This window comes from Orycteropus afer, unplaced genomic scaffold (assembly GCF_000298275.1).
Source record: "Orycteropus afer afer isolate SDZICR_OR568_19922 unplaced genomic scaffold, OryAfe1.0 scaffold00399, whole genome shotgun sequence".
Taxonomy (NCBI): Eukaryota; Metazoa; Chordata; class Mammalia; order Tubulidentata; family Orycteropodidae; genus Orycteropus; species Orycteropus afer.
Genome location: NW_006921986.1, coordinates 2,582,494 through 2,602,907, shown reverse-complemented (window position 1 = coordinate 2,602,907; position 20,414 = coordinate 2,582,494). Strand labels below are relative to the sequence as shown.

General features: G+C 42.4%; 1 protein-coding gene across 1 annotated transcript in view; it reads right to left on the bottom strand.

Moving 5' to 3' along the window:
- RELL1 (RELT like 1) overlaps positions 1 to 20,414 on the bottom strand; it is a 61,587-nt gene that overhangs the window by 9,647 nt on the left and 31,526 nt on the right. The window contains exons 3-5 of the mRNA XM_042782640.1: positions 13,177 to 13,401; positions 11,186 to 11,257; positions 2,745 to 2,802 (exon numbers count right to left, since the gene is read on the bottom strand). Of these exons, the coding sequence (XP_042638574.1) occupies positions 2,745 to 2,802; positions 11,186 to 11,257; positions 13,177 to 13,401 (355 nt within the window). The remainder of the gene's footprint in view (positions 1 to 2,744; positions 2,803 to 11,185; positions 11,258 to 13,176; positions 13,402 to 20,414) is intronic.

Below are 20,414 nucleotides of genomic sequence, written 5' to 3'. Positions count from 1 at the left end.
ATGCACCACTCAAGAGACAGAGAGTTGCAGATTGGATAAGAAAACACAACCCATCCATATGCTGCCTACAAGAGACACACCTTAGAGATAATGACAAAACAGACTAAAAATCAAAGGTTGGAAAACCTAACAGCGGAAGTATATAGACCAAAGAGATGTTAGCTATGTGAAAAGGATACATGCCGAGGCTTTAGTCCACTAAAAAAGGAGGAACTAAAACAGGACCGGTCCTGACGGACCAGGAATCAGCCCTCTGGCATAGGTGGGTGTAGGTGGAGTGGCACATCTTAGCAGTGTCAGACACCTGAGACTACTGCAAGAGCCCCAAAGGCATATGGAAGGCTGGTGATGGTAGAAACCAGCCTTTGTGCTGCTGGAAGCTGGCCTGCCAGCACATTTAAGAAGTGCAGCCCGTGATTAGGAAGATAGTCTCAAACATCACAGCCACAACCTTTCTGTTGCTCAATAGAGATGCTCTTTCAATTAAAATGAAAACACAGCAGCCACTTCCGAGGGTAAAATGATGTTACACACCTAATACTTTAAAGTCAAATAGGATATCATCATTAGAATCAGTTGTATATTTCCAGCCAATCAGTTCCATTCTAGAAAAGTCACTTTTTTTTTTTTTTTTTTAATTGTTGTTTGAAATGAACTGTCATTGCTTGGTCATGCAAGCTGAGTACCTGCTACCTAAGATTAGTTCACTAATTAGTTCACTACTCCTCACTTACCAACTTTCTCATTATCTGACATTTCACATTTACAACAATGGTGAAAAATCTACCATCTGACCATATTAGACATTAGTGACACACATCTGGCAGTAACAAATGAGTAATGCTGGCTGTGAGGGTTAAGGTTATGTGTCAGTTTGGCTGGGCCATGCTTCTCAGTGGTTTCACAGTTACGTAATTTGGCAGTTATGGAATGAGGTAGCCATCCTCCATTTTGTGGTCTGATGTGGTCATTCTCCATTTTTGCACAATACCAATCGCTTAACAACCTGGTCTTTGGAACCTAACCATGTCATTAAGTGAGGAGTGGTTGTGTAAAACCACATATTAGAATGTTGAATTCAAGCATATAACAACTTTTACTCAGCAAACATTTATTATCACCTCTGTATAAAGCCCAATGGCAGGCACTACAGATGTCCAAAGAGCATCAAGATAAAGATACCACAAGCTAATACAGTCCGAACAGCAGGAATCAGTGGTCAGGGCTGGAACACAGGACAAATTACAGTTGATATCTCTCTATCAACCTGAGCTTCCTGACGTGATCCTCCTGTGGTTTCCTCCCCTCTAATCCATCACTCTCAGGGTTACCTGTCTAAGATGCAAATCTAACAAGGTCAGTTTGACAAGCACGAACAGTTTCTAACGTGGGTACACTCCCCATACTGTAAACGGGCATATTCCAAAGGCTTTGGCTGTCACTCAGGCCCAACTTGCTCTTTGGACTCATCTTGCTATTGCCTATAGCACATCCTCTGGCCACCCAAGACCAAACCATTCCCTGGCGTGTCCCACACTTTCATGTCCCAGTGCCTTTTCTCAGGGATTGTCTTCTGCCTAAAACCAGCCCCTGCCCCATGTCTCCACCTGGTGCATGCCTGGCTCAGATGGCCTTTACTTCATGAACTTGCCCAATTCCCACCAGCCCCATGGAACCCTCAGAGCATCTGGTCTTGACTTCTCCTACAGGATTTTCACACTTTCCACCACACGACCTTATCCACGTATCTCCATTACCCATTAGACTGCATTCTTTGATGGTAAAGATGTGAGGAGGTCCATCTCTAGCACAAGACCCAAGACACAATGGGTATTAAATAAATTCTCCTTGTTGAAAAAAGGAATAACATATAGAAACACAGGTATGCGTAATGAATATGCAGGAATATAATGTTGAACAGGAGCTTTGGAGGCATAGTACCTAAGGCAGGTGACTGCTAACCAGAAGGCTGGCAGTTCAAACCCACCAGCCACTCTTCCAAAGGAAATCTGGGCAATCTACTTCCATAGACATACCAACATACCACCCCCTTGGAAACACAACGAGGGGTCACTATGAGTCAGAACAGACTCAATGGCAGTGAGTTTGTTTTTTTCATAACGTTGAACAACTATAATCTAAAATTGGTAATACACTAACAGAACTTAGTAGGTTCCCCTAAACCAACCTGATATTCATTTAATCATCATTGTTCATGATGCTCTTCCATTGCCCAAGGTACTTATAATAACCCAATGAAGTCGAAACTATGGTAATCTTCACTTAATAGATGATAGAACTTGAGCTCAAAATGGTCAGTTAACTGGCCCAAGGACAGGTGGTCAGTAAGTGCTGAGGTTAGGCTCAATCCAAGTCCCCCAATTCCAACACTGTGCTCTTAACCTCTATATCTAACCTCTCTCATCACTATTCTCTAGCACAGGAGTTCTCAACCAGGGGTGACACTGCCCCCACCCCTACCCTAGGAACATCTGGCAATGCATGAAGACGTTTTAGATTGTCACAGCTTGCAGTAGTGCTACTGGCATCTAGTGAGTAGAGGCTCAGGATACTGCAAAACATCTTACAATGGACAGAATAGCTGCAACAAAGGAGTATCCGCCCCAAAGTGTTAACAGTGCAGAAATTGAGAAACCCTGCTCAGTGAGAACAGCATTATACATGTCACAATTATCTGAGCAAATAATTGAAAATGTTCCATTTTAAATGGGAGAAGCACTCACCTTTCAAGATCACTGATGCTGTTATCTGCTACCATTGCCTTTAAAACATCAGCATTTGCTAAGAAAAAGATAAAGAATTAAAGTTGAATGAATAAGATGAGAAATCACAGACTTATCACAGCAGAAAAGCAGAAAAACATTCAATTGCTTCAAGTCACAGATGAGACACTGGGGCCCTGTAGAAGGGCAGGTCCTACCCAAGGAAATTCCACGATATGGCACCATCTGTGATCACTTGGAGGAGCTCTGGTGGCAAAGTGGTCAAAGCATTCACTTGGTAATGGTTCAAACTCACCAGCTGCTCCATGGGAGAAAGATGACATGGTCTGCTTCCATAAAGATTTACAGCCTTGGAAACCCTACAGAGCAATTCCATTCTGTGCTATAGGGTCACTGTAAGTCAGAATTGACTCGCTGGCAGTGAGTCTGCTGTTATGGTTTTGGTGAATTACTTTTACCACTCAAGAGTTAAACAAAAATGAAAGTTGTGCAGATGTGCTGCACAACTTTGCTTCTGTATATATCATTATCAATATAACTTAGAAAAATACATTTCTTTACTCTTCTCAAACCAAAGGGGATGCTGTTTTGTTGCATTTAGCTTATTTTGGTAAATATCATAGGCAAATGTTTGCCTTAAGAGACCTATAATCTAACTTGTATGCACCAAAATAATTGGCCTGAAATTACAGACACTCATATAGTGTCAAAGGAGCTCTGGTGGCACAGTGGTTAAAAAGTATTCAGCTGTTAACCAAAAGATCTGCGGTTCAAACCTACCAGCCACCCCACAGTACAAAGATAAGGTAATCTTCCATAAAGATTTACAGCCTTAGAAACCCAATAGGGCAGTTCTACTCTGTCCTATAGGGTTGCTATGAGTCAGAATCAACTTGATGGTACAGGGTTTGGTGTTTTGATTTTATGTAATGTCAAGTCTACCCTACATAAAATGAGGTGTGGGAAAGGGTTAATTTTCCAGGTGGGCCATTTGGCTTACCTCTGCTTTAAGACCATACAAGCCCCTAACCCTGGCCAGATATCTTAAAATTTCAATGTTGTATACATACAAGTTCTCTAATAAGGTCTATCTTATGTTAGACTTCTAACACTAAATTTTCAACAAATCTGAATTGGGGGGTAGAGGGGGCCTAGACTATCAACTAATCCATACTGGATTCAAGTTTCTTGGGGTCCCTCGTGCCCTGCCCCATACTCTTTTCACCTCTTATAGAGAGTAGTCAAAGGTTCCTGGACGGCACATTTGCACTTGTCTGTTAACCTAAAGGTTGGAGGTGTAAACCTGCCAATGATGCCATGGAAGGAAGGGCTGGCAGTGTGCTTCCATGAAGACTACAGCCAGGAGAACCCCATGGAGCAGTTCTTCGACTCTGTAATACACGGGCTTGCTGTGACTTGGAATTGATTTGACAGCAACAGGTTTGGGTTTTTTTGGTTTACAACAGTCAAATTGGAAGAATCAAAAATTGAAGTGGAAGTTCAAGTTTCTCCTGGATACTTAATTGGCAAGGCTAAATATTATTACTGACTCCTAATCTCTCCATTGATTTTTAAATGGACTCATGACTAACCACAGCAAATTCTCTAGAGGAAAGAATTTTTAAAAAGTCACTATTTATCATGTCAGCCAACTACCATGTTCAACATTTTCTATCTCAAATGATATCCCTGCAAGAGGAAAATTAACTCTAATTCCAATACACTGGGCTGAACAGGGTCCTGGACCTGCATGAAGAGCTGTTAACAGTGAAGTGCTGATAGTGGTTTGTCAACATCTTATTGCACCCCTACTCTTTTTCCACTTTTTCCCCTAATCACTCTCCCATATGCTAATATCACAGGCAGACTATAAGCTGGTTTATGTACTGTATATAGATCTGTGCTTTACACACAACTCTCTGGAGCCATGGAGGCTGGCTGAACCCTCGAAGCTAATCTGAACCTCTGAGATAATCTTTAAACCTTAAACCAAAAATATCCCCTGAAGTCTTCTTAAACCCAAACAACAGTTTAGCTTAACCAGTCAAGAATGCCTGCCTTGCGCACTGAGCCCTTTCAGGAGCTACTTACATGGGATCAAACTGACAACAGCAACTGGAAAAGCTAGATAGGAAACAGGGGGCTGTGAGTTCAGCTTCATGGGGAAGAATGGCTGCGCAACTTGAGGAATACAATCCATGTCACTGAGTTGTACACGTAGAAACTGTTCTGCTGGGTATATCCTCAACAACACTAAAATAAAGTAAACTATACAAAATTTTTTAAAAAATAAAGAGTAAGATTTATTTTGTTTCTCAAGAACCGATGTCACCCCCTTTGGGGGGTTTATCACCGCTACCCCTTCCTTGAGAATGCATGTTTGTTTGTTTGGGGGGGAGGATTAAAACAGAATACTATCCTTTTCTAAAGGAAATATTTTCTTTGTCCCAGCCACTCCTCAGAAGGAAGGTTGGGCAATCTACTTCCGTAGTGATATTGCCTCGGAAACCCAAGGAGGTCCCTATGAGTCAGTTTTGGTTTTTCTTTTTACAATTATGATGATGATGTCCAAATGTATCCCAACATGAGTTTTGACTTGAATAAGACTCTTATTCTTACAAAAAAAAAAAAAATACTGAAATAAATCAGTAGTCTCTTCCCCCATATAACAAAGATGACACATCACCCTCGGTAAGGTAGATTTAAGTGCCCTCTGGAGATGCCAGTCATTTTCCCTTTTGACTATTATTAAGGATTGAGAAAAATAATTTTCTTTCAGATAACGAACAGCCTTGGGGAACATGCAATAATTTTCCAGTGTTCCTGTACACTCTGCTGAACTTCAAAACTATACACATAAAAAGGTTGACAACAACAACAAAAGGTCTTAAAGTTAGGGATACCACTATTAGCACTTAGAGGGGTTAGTTTTTTCAAAAATAAACTTCCACAGTGACCTGAGAAAATTAATAAAGGAACTCCTTTAGAAACATTAATAAAATGACCCCAGGAAGATAAAACATTAAAATCATTACTACAACTTACTATGTAGACGCTGTGTCTCCTATAACTCATCCTTGTCTCCTACAAATACAAAATCAACAGCCCCTTTGCTTGCTGTGAAGGAACTCTTGAAGAATGGACTCAAGTTTCTGTACAAACACCATTCCCACCCATCCTGTCCAAGGAAGGTGGGCATGTGGGACCAACACATACACATACTCGTGCATACACACATGCACACACACACACACACACACACAGACAGACACGTCACATGTCAGTCTCTGGGCTAAAGCCCAGTGTACACTAGGGAGTGAATGTCAGTAATCTGCCCCTTGGGGACATTTTTGGTTTCCTGTGATGAGAACACTTTCTAACAAAACACCATCATTAGGACTTAAACACATGCTTTATTTTGGTTGTGAAATTACTATAAAAGAGCAATAATCCTGTTAAGCTCTACTGAACATATATTTCTCCCTTCTATTTTATTCATAAGTCCAGTAAGCAATAAAAGTTCCTTTCTCTACCTTTGTCAACAACACTTCCTTTCCTTTCACAGGCTTCCAGAAAATTGGATGAGTCAGTCACAAGGCAAGGGAAATTAGCTGAGAGCAGAGGAAACTTTCTAACCAGTCGTCCTTGAGTGGATTCTGACTCATGGCGACCCCATGTGTATCAGAGTGGAGTTGTGCGCCACAGGGGTTTCGAGGGGTGATTTTTCATAAGTAAAATTGCTAAGCCTTTCTTGCAAGTGGCCAGTCTTATGGCTGTGTTCCACCAACTGATTTTTGCCTCAAAGCAACTTCATGTGAAGAACTAGAACTGTCCCATAGGGTTTTCTAGGTGTAACCTTCATGGGAGCATTTCACCAGGGCTTTCTTCTATGGAGCCACAGGGTGGGTCTGCGCTACCAACTTTTTGGTTCGCAACTGAGTGCTTAACCACTGCACCACCAGGGCTCCTTACTATAGCAGAAAGACTTTAAGGGCCTGGAAACTCAGCCATGGCATCACAGGCATTTTCCAAACTCTCATACAAAGCAAGAAGAGTCTAATGACCACACAAGCACTATTTGATTCAGCTCTATTTAGAAAACCAAATCAGAAAGTAGCATTGTAGTTAATCCAAACCTTGGGAGTAGGAGGAAAATAAGCAGTGTGTAGGTCAGCTGAGTAGTTCACCCTTCAAGAGATATTTTTCTAACATTTATTTAACATTTAAGGTATGATGTGTTTAAATCATAAAGGATGTCACCCTGAGCACAAGTCACATACTGTACTCAAAGCCATTCATATATCATGATTTAATGTTTAAAACAGTGAATGCAGGTAAAAAAAACCTCAATAAAGTGGGAAGTGGTAATGGAAAGATTGAGCTTAATTTTCTTTTTTTTATTTTTCATGTTATAGTGTGTTTGCAACTTTAAAGAAAATGAATACTAATTTTAATCAATCAGGGATAGAAAAGGCCAACAGGAAACTCTAGATTACATTAATCCAGAGTTATGTTCATGACAGAAACAAGGGTAAGATAAAAAATGCATTTGCTCCATGAAGTAGAAGATTTCATTCTCAAAGCCAAACTTCAAATGCTAGGTGATGAAACTCGTAAGAGGCTCCAGTGCACATCTAACCACGAGCTGTGGTGCTGGAAGACAGAAAACCACAGCTGCCAGTTAGGGAAGAGCTGCCCAGTGAGATTAGCTGTCTCCTGAGTGGCCAAGGAGAATCAAGGGTGACACAAAGGAACAGAGCCACCACCTGTCCTCACAGCTCACTGAAGAAATCACAGGAAGACGGGTGAAGGCCTGGGCCGAGGGAGAGGGGAGGCAGGGTGAAGAATGAGACGGAACGGAAAAGCAATTAAGGAGAAGGAGAGAAAGAAAGGAAGCCGGGTACTCTGAGGCACCGACTGGTTGTAGTAAATGAGGAGGTAATCCACATGGCAGAAACAAAAGGCCACTTTTTGAAAAGAAGATGACAGAATCATAAATAAACAATAAACCAGCCTTGTTCATCCAGCAGTTGGGAGATGAGGGAATCAGACAATATCCCCCTTACAACTGCAGCCTTTAGGGGTTAAAGAAAAGCTTGGAGGTAGATTTGTTATCAAACAAGACTGGTAACAGGGACCTAGATAAAAGCATGCTGATGGTGAAAAAGCCCTGTAGCCACTACCCTGATTGGTGCCTACTTGCTTCATGAGCCCCAAATGCCATGTTGTGGCTGTGACTAAAAAGACCCAGAGCTGTTACCATCTTGCCATGTGCTGGCTGTGTGACCTTGGGCAAGTTTCTTAACTTCTGGGCCTGTTTCCCAATCTGTAAAACTGGGATAACAGGGTCTATATCATAAATAGTGTTGAGAACTAATGTTTAAGAGGTTCTATAAGCTCTGCCAGCTGTCTACTGTATCTCTTTGAAAGGAGAAAGTTGACTGTTACCAGAAAAAAAGCAGTATAAGCAGTGGGTAAGAGCATAGGCTGTGAAGTAAGAATGCTTGTGTTCAAATCCCAGCTCTGCCATTTGGCAGCTGTGCAACTTTGGCTAAGTGAGTTACGTACTCTGAGCCTTGGTTCCCAACTGCAACAGGAGACAAAAGTATCCTACTCATAGGGTTGTTAGGCCCTGGAAAGGCCTGGCACTTGGCAAACATGCAAAGGGTGCTATGAAGTTTATACCTAAGAACCTCAGCAAAGTTTTCACAGCTGACTCATTTCGAGCAATTGAGCTGTTCAGTATCTGCCTCACCTGTCATCTGCAGTCACTAGCTTAGCAGCTGCTTCAGCTCTGGTGGTGCAGGGCCTAAGGCATTTGACTTCTGACCAGAAGGCTGGTAGTTCACACCCACCAGCCACTCCTCAGAAGGAAGGTTGGGCAATCTACTTCCGTAGTGATACTGCCTCAGAAACCCAAAGAGGGGTTGCTACAAGTCAGACTCAACTCGATGGCAGTGAGTTTGGTTTTTTTGGTCAGCTCTCAGAGGGAGCTCTGGTGGCATCATGGTTAAAAGCAGCTGGCTGCTAACCAAAAGTCTGGCGGTTCAAACTCACCAGCCACTCTGCAGGATAAAGATGAGGCAGTCTGCTTCCATAAAGATTTACAGCCTTGGAAATCCTATGGGGCAGTTCTACTCTGTCCTATAGGCTCACTATGAGTCAGAATCAACTCAATGGCAGTGGGTTTGCTTTTTACCTCTCAGAAGCCCAGGCCACACAGGGCTCACAGCTCTTAAAGTCATGGGATATGATTTGAAGTGTGAAAAGCAAAGGAGCAGTGACAGAACCTTTTGTGTCTTTCTCTGTGCACACCTACATTGCCAGGACCTTCTATACTAAAACATCTCTGTGTGTTTCTTGTGCAGGTTAAAAAACATTTTATTATTATTTTTAATGGTGATTTGGGTGCAAATTTACAAAGCAGATTCATTTTACTCTCAACAGTTCACGTACATTTGATTCCATAGCCCCGATTATAATCCCCAACCATAAAAGCGCTCATCTCCTCTCCTCCCTGTTTCTACCCTTCCCCTGTGCCTTCTTATCTATGCATTCCTGACTATCCACCTTTCCCTCTACGTGAATGCTGTCCCTCTGAGGTCTCAGAGCTGAGTGATCTCAGGGGTGCCTCTCCCTGGGGTAGGTGGATGCATCTCCCTAGGGTAGGTGTTCTGCTTGTAGGTCTTTCTACTGTTGGACTGAGAGCCAATCCACAAAGTGAGTCCATCTCCAGGTTCGAAGGATAACGCGGGGCCATAGCCTCAGGGTTTCCACCAGTGTTTATCCAACCAGCAATTCTAGTCATTTTTGTGTAAAAAGTAATTTTTAATTTTTAAAAAAATTATCATTGATTATCATGACATTTCTTTTTAATATAAAAGAGAGACACATCACCAAATATTGTACCCAAAGAAAAGTCTCTGGAAAACATAAAAAAAAAAATCCAGGTGCTCCAGTCTTTTTTTAAGTACCATATTTTAGTAAGTCTGGGGATCTGATTGTATAGACTGTAGCAAAATGAAGGCTGCAAATCAGAAGAGAGGAGAGGCAACATCGAATGGTTGAAAGGATGCTGCATTTGGAGCCAGACAAAGCTGGGCTGCTTACTGCTAACCATGAGAAGTTAACCTCTCAGAGGCTTCACTCCATCTGTAAAATGGGTAACACCAACTTTATAGGGATGTTCTGAGGATTAAATGAGATTACACACATAAAGCATCTTGAGTTATGCCAAATACATAAAGCACACTCTATCAACAACAATGGAAATTAAATCAAATCGTATGGATTTGAATGCAGCTGAACAGAGCTTAAATGGTCAAACACACTGACAATGAAACAACAGGTTGGGCCAGACACAAGTTCTTGCTGAACAGTGAGGACAAGGGAGGAGGTGCACGAACAGAAGAGCAGGTGTTCACTCATTTACAGAGGTAGCTCAACTTCTGGGCAAAATGCTCAGCTGCCCCAGTGCACACTGCTTGAGTCAGTGCTGACCAAAGCAAAGACAAGCCTGAGGAAGAAGCTATTTATTTATTTATTAAACTGTCACGTGAACACAAAGCACAGGGATTTGTAGTTATTGAACATGTACATCCAACACAACTTGGCAGTTACTGAGGGCACGGGATCCTATCAAGATGGTAGCCAGTGTTCAGGACAATCATTCCAATTTATCCAATCAAGATTAAATTAATCCTTAAGAAGTGGGCCAGCAGAACACACTTCAGGGGTGTGTGTGCTTAAATCCATAGAACAGTTAAAACTTTTTAGAGGTTTTAAAACTGAAGAACAGATAACATTTGCATGCTTACTATACTAAGCACTTTGCATGCACTAAGTCACAACAATGCTATGAGGTAACTGTCATGATTAAGTGTCCCTGGGTGGGGCCAATGGTTCACATGCTTGGCTGCTAACTGAAAGGCTGAAGGTTCGAGCCACTCAGAGGCCCCCTGGAAGGAATACCTGGTGAACTACTTCTAAAAAGTCAGCCACTGAAGAAACCCAATGGCGCATAGTCAACTCTGACACACATGGGGCCATCAACTGAAAGGTGTTCAATCAACTCAAAGGCAACTGGTGGTAAAGGTTATTACCCTCATTTTACAGAGGAAGAAATGGAGGCTTCAAGGGGTAGAGTCAGGAGGCTTCATGACCTTCCCCAAATCACACACAACCAGTAAGCAGTGAGGCCAGAATGTGTAGCCGTCAACTCTAAGGCTGGTGTTGCAACACAAAGCCCAACTAACACTTAGAAAACTCACTTCTGTGAAACCTTCATGGTCAGATCAGGTCGGAAATGGAGGTATCAATGAGCTTAGGTAAAAGGCACTGCCGATAACTTCAGAAGAAGTACATATGTATCCTGACTCATTAAAGCATGTTCTTAGTAAAACAGAATGGTGAATCATTCTAAAACACAAAAACGTTCATACCTTCATTTTTCATGATATAGTGGACAATCTGCCCAACTGTGTCACTGTTTTCATTTATGCTGTCATTCAATTCTGAAAGAGAAAAGGGGAGGGCAGAACATGTTACCACTGGTCACCTGCATCAAGTCAATTAGATACTCAGCCTTAGAGTTCAGGATCCCACTGAACAGCCTCCAGAAAGCTCCGGGGATCATTAATGCTCCTAAGAGACTACGCTTTCTTTCTTCAGGCCCAAATTACCTACAGCATAGTATGCAGTGACATCCTCGTCATAAGAAACGTAAAAAGGAAGCCCCAGAATCTCCATTAATCTCAATCTACAACATGCTTTTCTAAACACCTCCTCACTTTCCAAGACAACTGTTTCACGCATTTCTACCAGTCCTTACTATTATTATTTCTGTCTCATCATTTCCATAAATCTCCTTGGGTTTTATTTTAATTGAAGACTTGTGATATGAGTTTAGAGTATTAATTTCTTTTTAAAATTTATTACTCAACCATGTTTGTAAGACTCTTTTGAACTTCAAAGTACACTTCCAAATTACCTTAATTATGACTCTAATGATTTTTCTACAAACTCAGTTTACTTTGGGAGACTCTGACCAGCAGTATATGTCTTTGAAAAATGGAAACCTCCTCTCTGAAACCAATCAGCATGGTTTGTTTCAATCAAACAAAGAGAAACAGGGAAGTTTTAAACATCTTGTCTTAGTTCACAGAGAACAAGTCAAGGTGTGCAAGATCTCCTCCATCCAACGGGTCAACTTTCCTCCTCCGTTAAGATAAATGTTTGGTTTTGCAAGGAGATGCTGACTGTGAAGCCAACCTACAGAGGGGCTGCGAAGGATGAGAGAGAGGAGGAGGCTCTGCTTTCTGTTGACAAACACTCAGCTTTGGTTTGCTCATAAGCTTACACATGACTCATCTCTGCCTCAAAGGTCAGTGGGGGTGGGAAAAACCAACAGCCAGGCAAGCTGGCAAGGAATGAGGAACCTCCCCCAACACCACTCCCCAGGCTCACTGGAAGGGTGACCTACTCCAAATGTCACCTTTCTGCAAAAACTGCCCTTTGGGGGCAGGGAGGGTTATTTACTGTCTCTCAAGACCCAAGTCAGGAATTTGCACCAAAGGATGCCTACAAGGAACATCTGTGGAGAAAACAGGAGTTCATCTGTCAGGTTTTTAAAGAAGTTACTACCAACTCCATGCTAAGAAGGAAAGGTGAGACAGCTCATAGGCAACACCATTTTTACGTTTCTACTGCACTGTTTAAATCACTTATTTTATACACACAAATTCCAGTCACATAGATTTAAAACAGAACTCCCCCACAAAACTAGATACCACAAAAATGGTGGCATCAACTTAATTTTCCCACCATTCTTACAAGAATCTTACTCAATAAAAACAGTAAAAATTAATATTTACTGAGAATCTGTAAGTGCCCAGCCCAAAAGGTATCTTCTCTCCAAATTTCACAGTAATTCAAGGGGGGGGATTACCATTCTCATTTAAATTTCACATAAGGAAACAGAGGTTCAGAGGAGGCATAAATTGCCCAGGCCACGTGCCAAATAAGCATAAATCACGTGGTAGGTGCTGAATAAATGAGTGTTTAAATAAATGGAAGTCCCTGGGTATGCAAATGGTTAATGTGCTTAGCTGCTACCCGAAAGATTGGCAGTTCAAGCTCACCCAGACGTGCCTTGGGGATCTTTCAAGAACTTAGCCATCGAGAACTCTGACACACATGTGGGTCGCCATGAGTTGGAATTGAGTTGACAGTAACTGGTTTTTAAATAAATCAAATCCAAGGATTCAAACTCCAGGTGCGATTACTACAAAGTCTATACTTATTGCACCACACCACCTGCTGCTAAAATGGATCATTTTGCCCCATAAAGATGGAAAACACCTATGACTTCTGGCTTATTTTTAAATCACCCCACCTCTAGTTCCCTATAAAAAGGATCCAGGTTACTATTTACCTATCTTTTCAACCTTTTCTTCTTCGACCTCTTGTTCGGCTTCTGTCGTACAACGATACCCTTTCTTCTTAAGCAGGTGGCAGATGAGGACGCCAAACAGACCCATGATAAAGAACACAGGGACAAGTGCATACGCGATATATTTTGTGTTTCCATTCTCGGCATTGTTGGTGGGCGACGGCGTCGTCTCTGTTCTGGAGTGAAGTGGATGGCTGCCACCATTGTCTATAGAAGGAAACGTTAGATGGCTTTCGTAGGCAAGAAAAACCTGACCCCTTCCGGAAATGTTCACATTAAATCAGAGCCTGCCCCCAAAGCCACGGCCCATGCTGAGATGGTGGGTCTGGAAGCACACAGCACCACGGGTGGGAGTCCTGACTCAGGTAAAATGTCTGAGTCCACATTCCCTCCCTGCTTTGCATCAACTGGGTCCCACCCTGGATAATTTTTTTTTTTTTTAAAAAAACCTCTTCAGGTCAGAATGGGTTTCCTCATCTGTAAAAATGCCTGCTCAGCATGGTTAGAGTTACAGAGTTTTGGTGGCATGCCCACCCAGCAAAGCAAACACATCCACAGGAGAATGTGAGTGCAGAATTTAGTTATAAAGAGCACCATATCTCCAGAGCCATGGGTTTGATTTCTGGCACCACCACTTAGCAGCTACGTGACACTGGACAAGCACTTAACATCTATCTCGGTGCCTCTATTTCTTATGAAATGAGCATAATAAGGAGCCCTGGTAATGCAATGGTTAAGCACCCAGCCATTAACCAAAAGATCACTAGCCACTCCATAGGACAAAGATGGGGCAATGTGTTTCCATAAAGATGACAGCCCTGAAAATCCTATGGGGCAGGTCTGCTCTGTCATATAGAGTTTCTATAAGTTGGAATCAACTCAGTGGCAACAGGTTTTTGTTTTGTTTTGTTTTGTTTTATCTATCCCTGCAGGGCTGTTGGAGCTCTCATAGTGTAGTGCCTAAGGCACAAGACTGCTAACCAGAAGGCTGGCGGTTCAAATCCACCAGCCACTCCTCGGAAGGAAGGTTGGGCAATCTACTTCCGTAGTGATACTACCTTGGAAACCCAAGGAGGGGTCTCTATAAGTTGGGTCCGACTTGACTGCACATAATAACAACAGGGCTGTTATGGAGATTAAATGAATTAATACATGTAAAACACTTAGAACCATTCCTGCAAGGTAATAAATAATAAATGTTACATGTCGTTTTTTATAACTTTGTTGGATTCCATCGTAATCTGGGGTAATAAATGCCCAAAGGACCTACATAACTTGTATCCTTACCATTGTTCAGGCACAACCACTCTACCAAAAAACCAAACCCATTGATTGCTGTTGAGTCGATTCCGACTCATAGAGACTCCACATGTTACAGATAGCCCTGCTCTGGAGCATTTCCTTGGCTACTGTCTTTATAGATGTGGATCACCAGGCATTTCTCCCATGGTGCCACTGGATGGGTTTGAACCACCAACCTCTAGGTTTGTGGTTGAGCATCAACCATTTACGCCACCCAGTGACCAACCACAGTGGAGCCCTACTACCATTCCACCAGAGGGCACTCATTGGTATATAGAACCTGAGTCAATATCACAGACCAAGAAGTTGTTGGAAAGGAAGGGAATCTGGAAATAACTGCCAGGACTCCCCATGCTCACGGGGCAGATGTTGGAGGACGTAAGAAAGTTAGAGGCCTCCTTTGTCCAGGAATCATGTTCCTTCTCCAGCTTAGGCTCATCATTCACCTGGTTTCTCCCCTCTCACCTTCTGTCCTGCTCTTACCACCAGAGACACACCTCCTACTTTTAACAAGGGGTCATGCTAGGATGGCAAGTTTAGGAGGGACAGTATGGTATCATCTAAGAGATGTTTAGAGGAAGAATTCACTCATTTAACAAATATTTATTAAGCACCTACCATATGCCAAGCACTACTGTAGGCACCTGTGATATATGAATGAACAAAACAGACAAAAGAGGATTGTCCTCATGGAGCTTCTATTCTAGAAGGATTTGTAAAGTGACATCTCGAATATGAAGAAGGAAAAATCAGGGGTGGCCTAGGGGTGCAGACACAAAATTGGGAGCATGTACATTTGCATATTTGTTCTCTGGTCCAAATAAACACTTATTGACTGCATGCCCTTTATGGTAAGTATCATGCACCACACTGGTAGCTGGGCCCAAAAAGTGAACAATATACATGTTGCCCCATCATCTCGGACACTTACAGCAGCCATGGTATGGCATAAAGGACATAGTTTTACGCTAAGAAAGGTGGCCCCTGTCCCTAGTTCTGAAAAAGTAACACTTTGAATAATTGGGGTACCTTGATCTGGGAGTTCCAGGCCACACCTGAGGATTAGTGCTGGTGAATGGGGGCTGACTAGATGAGGGAAAAAAAAAAAGCTCATCTGAGGGGCTGAAATCAACTAGTGTACCAGGAGGCATGATTCACTCTATCAGACAGGAATGGCCAATAAAAGCCCAGAACACTAAGGCTCAGAGAGCTTCCTGGTTGGTGAAGGGAGGGTGGCATACCTTCTCTGAAACACAAGAGGTCTGCACTGGAATTTTCCAAGCCTCACCTGTGTATCTCTCCCTTGTGATAACCCTAATTTATATAATTTTACTATAGTAAGACAGTTGTCATAAGTGTAATATCTTCTGTGAGTTCTTTAAGTTGTTCCAGCAAATTAATGAACCCAAGGACAGTGACCTCTTAACTTGTAAAGTCTGACCTAGCCCTGGATGACTAGAGAGAGAGGGTAAGAAAGACAGAGAGAGAGAGAGTGCCATGTGGGTAGCTGGTATCAGAATTGAGGGAGAAGTGGGAAAGTGGGGATATGATTGATCCCTGCTTTCTGGCACTTGGATTTTTGCTGATTCTTATCTATAAAGCTATGATCATAAGGGGCAACAGCCATTAAACGAGTCAACACATGGACAGATCATGATAGATTGTGAGAAATGCCATGGAAGAAGGTATGGGGCACAAAAGAGGAAATAACAGTGCCACGTACTTCATGACTTTCAGAACAGGGAAGCTGGCGGGGGGGGCATCATCTGGAGAAAAGGAGAAACTGGCTTTTAATGTATCAAGTTATCACACTGACATATACCAGAGGCAGCTGCGTATCTGGGCCCACTAGGGTACCCTGGAGGTTCCAGAAAGGTCCATACAAGGGGGAGCGAGTCCCCTCGATGAGGTAAAGAGAGTGGACCATACAATTATAACACACAGCCAATTTAGGTAACAGAGAAAGTGTAGACTGTGCAGAAAAGTCGGCAAAGTGCAACCCTTATCACGGTCACGAAACAAGGAGAGAATTATCAAATGAAGGAGGGGTCAGGGAGGACAAGAACTAAAGAAAAAAAATGAGGTTTGACTGAAATGAAGTCTTATTATTTGAAATGCTCAGATTCTGAAGTAATAAAAGGAAGCTTTCTACATCAGAGAGATTCACACATACTGCTTAAGAACCTACAAATTGGAAAGCTAGAAACACTTAATTACAAGCTTTCTCAAGTGGACTTTGGTGAGAAAGCAATCTATGCTGTAATGACCAAATGGAGACAAGTACCAGGTGTGAACCGAGTTCATTTGATTTAGCAGTACACACACACACATCTCTCTGTAAATATCTGTAAATCTATCATCTAAATTGGATTTAACCTTAAGCCTTACTTCTTACTCAGTAAAAACCAGAAACATTTATTTAACTCCTCTAGCAGTTCTAATAAATTCTACTTATTAATTCCTTTTAATAAGACATTTCCCATGCTGCAGGAATGGCTGAAGCAGGTAGCACGCTGAGGCTGAAGGAGTTTTACTCAGCACCATCAGCTATTTGAATCCAGAGGTAATTATAAATTCTCTTTGGCAACAATGGGAAACAGGCATGAACACAGCAGGGCTTAGAATTGGAGCCACACAAATACTCCTCAATCAGATGGTTTAGAATGTGCCTTCAATGTTAATTTGATATCTAGCAAATCCTTGCAAATGGTACTTATTTACAGTTTTATGATTAAGAAACTTGTGTCATTCATCTAATCTCATTAATATTCCACCATGGAAGAAATGAAGAAGAAATTGATGTAAATTCATGCAGCATATAATGGATTATTGTTGTTGGGTGCCATCAAGTCAACTCCAACTCACGGCAACCCCGTGTGACAGAGTACAACCGTCCCATAGCATATTCTTGGCTGTAATGTCTACAGAAGCAGGTGGTGAGGTCCCTCTCCTGCAGATATATTGTTGTTGTTGTTATGTGCCATCGAGTCGGCCCCGACTCATAGCGACCCCTCCTTGGGTTTCCGAGGCAGTATCACTACGGAAGTAGGATTGCCCAACCTTCCTTCCGAAGAGTGGCTGATATATTAGGTGGGTTCAAACTGCCGACCTTTCAGTTAGCAGTAGAGCAAGTCATTGTTTGTACCATCAGACAGATACAATATAGCATCAGGGTTAATGGTTCAGAATGTCAGGGAATAGATAACAACTTGGCCACTTACTACACATATCATCTTGAGCAAGTTATATAACTGCTCTGTGCTCAGCTTCCTCATTTGTAAAACAGAATAAAAATGCTGGTACCTACCTATGACAATTTTAAAACATGGCCCCAAAATTCTCTGATACTGTTCCCATAAGCGGTGAAGTCTCTATCTCCTCCCCTTACATACACATGTTGTGCCCTACCTGACCAATAGAATATTTTGGAAGTGATGCTTTGTCAGTTTTCAGGCCTTGGACCTTAAAAAATTGACAGTTTCCAGTTCCTGTCTCTTGGAGCATTTACTCTTGGAACCTACCCACCATGCTGTGAGGAAGCCCAAGATGCCCTATGGAGAGAAATCAATAGCTGGCATCCAACTGCCAACCACATATGTGAGCCACCTTGGAAGTAGATCCTACAGTCCCAGTTGACACTGCATTAAGCAAAGATGAGTTGTCTCTGATGAGTCCTGCCCACACTGCAGATTCTCAAGCACAATAAATGACTGCTATTCCTATACAGTGAAGCCCTGATAGCACAGTGGTCAAGCGCTTAGTTGCTAACCAAAAGGCCAGCAGTTCAAACCCACCAGCCGTGGGAGAAAGATATGGCACTTTGCTTCCATAAAGATTTACAACCTTGGAAACCCTATGGGGAAGTTCTACTCTGTCCTGTAGGGTTTCCTTGAGTTGGATTGGCTCAACAACAATGAGTTTGTTTTTTTTTTTCGTTCTTTTATATAGCAAAAATAAACAGAAAACTACCTCATGTAGTCATTGTGAGCATTAAACAAATTAAAATGTCAAGTACTTAGAAGACTGGGCAAAAGTAAGCAGTATAAACAAAAGTGCTACAGCCCCGGGTGGTATAAACGGTTAGCGTGTTCAGCTGCTAGGTGAAGAGTTGGCAGTTCAAGTCTACAGAGAAAGCCCTGGCAATCCCCTTCCAAACAGTCAGCTGCTGGAAACCCTGTGGACATGGCTCGACTCTGGCACACACGGGGTAGCCAGGAGTCGGGAGCAATCAGGCGGCAACTGCTTAGGTTTACAGTAGGTGAAGGAAGTTGAGAGAATCAATGCTTAACAGCCTCTGTTTTCCCTTGACATAAGGAGCCATGGCATCTACCGAGAAGGGGAAAGGAGAGGGCATGAGGAGATTGCGAGGCAGACAGTGACGGGAACAAGAGAGGCTCGAGAAAGGACGGTGTATGGCATTCAGGGCACAGCTGACATATGCACCCAAAAATCCAATCACACTAACCCACTCAGAAAGTGTCATGGAAGGCTGGAAAGCCCAGGAGAATAAGGGGTTAGCAAGCAGGGTCAGACAGGGAAGTAGGCAGAGCCAGAGTAAGGCAGGAAACCAGGTAGAATGGAAGTTCCAGAAGTTACAGGAGTCTGACCTAGATGAGTTTGTTATAGCAGTATTACTGGAACTAACAGGAGCCACCACCACAATTATGGAGCATTTAGGAACACTAAGCAAGGCACTACATCTTCAAAATAAACCTATGAGATAATTACTGGCATTGTCCCCATGTTTCAGATGGAGAAACAGAGGCACAGAAGGGTTACATCACTTTCCCAAGGTTACACTACCACTAAGTGGCAGTGCCTGGACTCAAGCCAGGCTGTGTGGAACCTGCATGCTGTATATTGAGTCCTTTTCTTTCTCTCAGCCTTAGTGTCTACTTACATAAACTGGGCTTGAAAATGAGCACCACCTTTTTACAAATGCCTTTTGAAGCTGTATTTTAATTATCTTTCAGTATTATTTCATCAGTTAGCTATTTTTCTGTTAAAATGGTCAACGCTGGCCTGCTCTCATATTTTACAACTTAGTCTTAGATTAAAACCAGTTGTCTTCAAGTTGACTGACTCGTGGTGATCCCATGCTGTTTTCAGTGGTTGATTTTCTTCTCAGAAATAGACCCCCAGGCCTTTTTGTAAGGCACATCTGGTGGACTTACACCTCCACCCTTTTGTTTAGCAGCCAAGTGAGTTAACCTTTTGCAACATTCAAGGACTCCCCAAACTTCAAAACCATGGATTCCAATTAGTACAGCTAAAATGAGAATATGTTTTCAAAATGCCGGTCATCAGACTCAAACCCAGTTTACTGAGTGACTGCAAATCTCTATTTGTTCTCCATCTCCATCCTGCCCTCCAACTCGAGAATCACAGCTCACCTTATACAGGCTGCAACCTAGGGTCCCTCGGCCTTGCTGTCCCTCTACCAACCCCCTCCCAAGCATCTTCAACAGGTGAAAAGAGCTACAGAAATAGAGGGCTCTCAGCTCTTCCGGATCAGCACGATTCCCTTCTCAAAAGCAAACCAAACTCACTGCCACCAAGTCAGTTCCAACTCATAGCAACCCCCCGTGAGTTTCCATGCTATAAATCTCTACAGAAGCAAAATGCCTCATTTTTCTTCCACAGAGTGGCTGGTGGGTTCAAACCACTGACCTTTTGATTAGCAGTCAGATGTCTTAACCACTACATCACAAAATTCCCTACTACAACATGACAAGTATAAAAACTCTAGACACAGGAAAGAGCATAAAGCTTTGGAATCAAAAGACCCAAGTTTTAAATCCCTGACCACTGGTTCCATAACTGTGATCAAGTCTTCTAACCACCTCAAACTTCAGTTTCTCTATCTATAAAATAATGCAGTTGGAATGAATGGATCATTTCTAAGGCACATTCAGGCT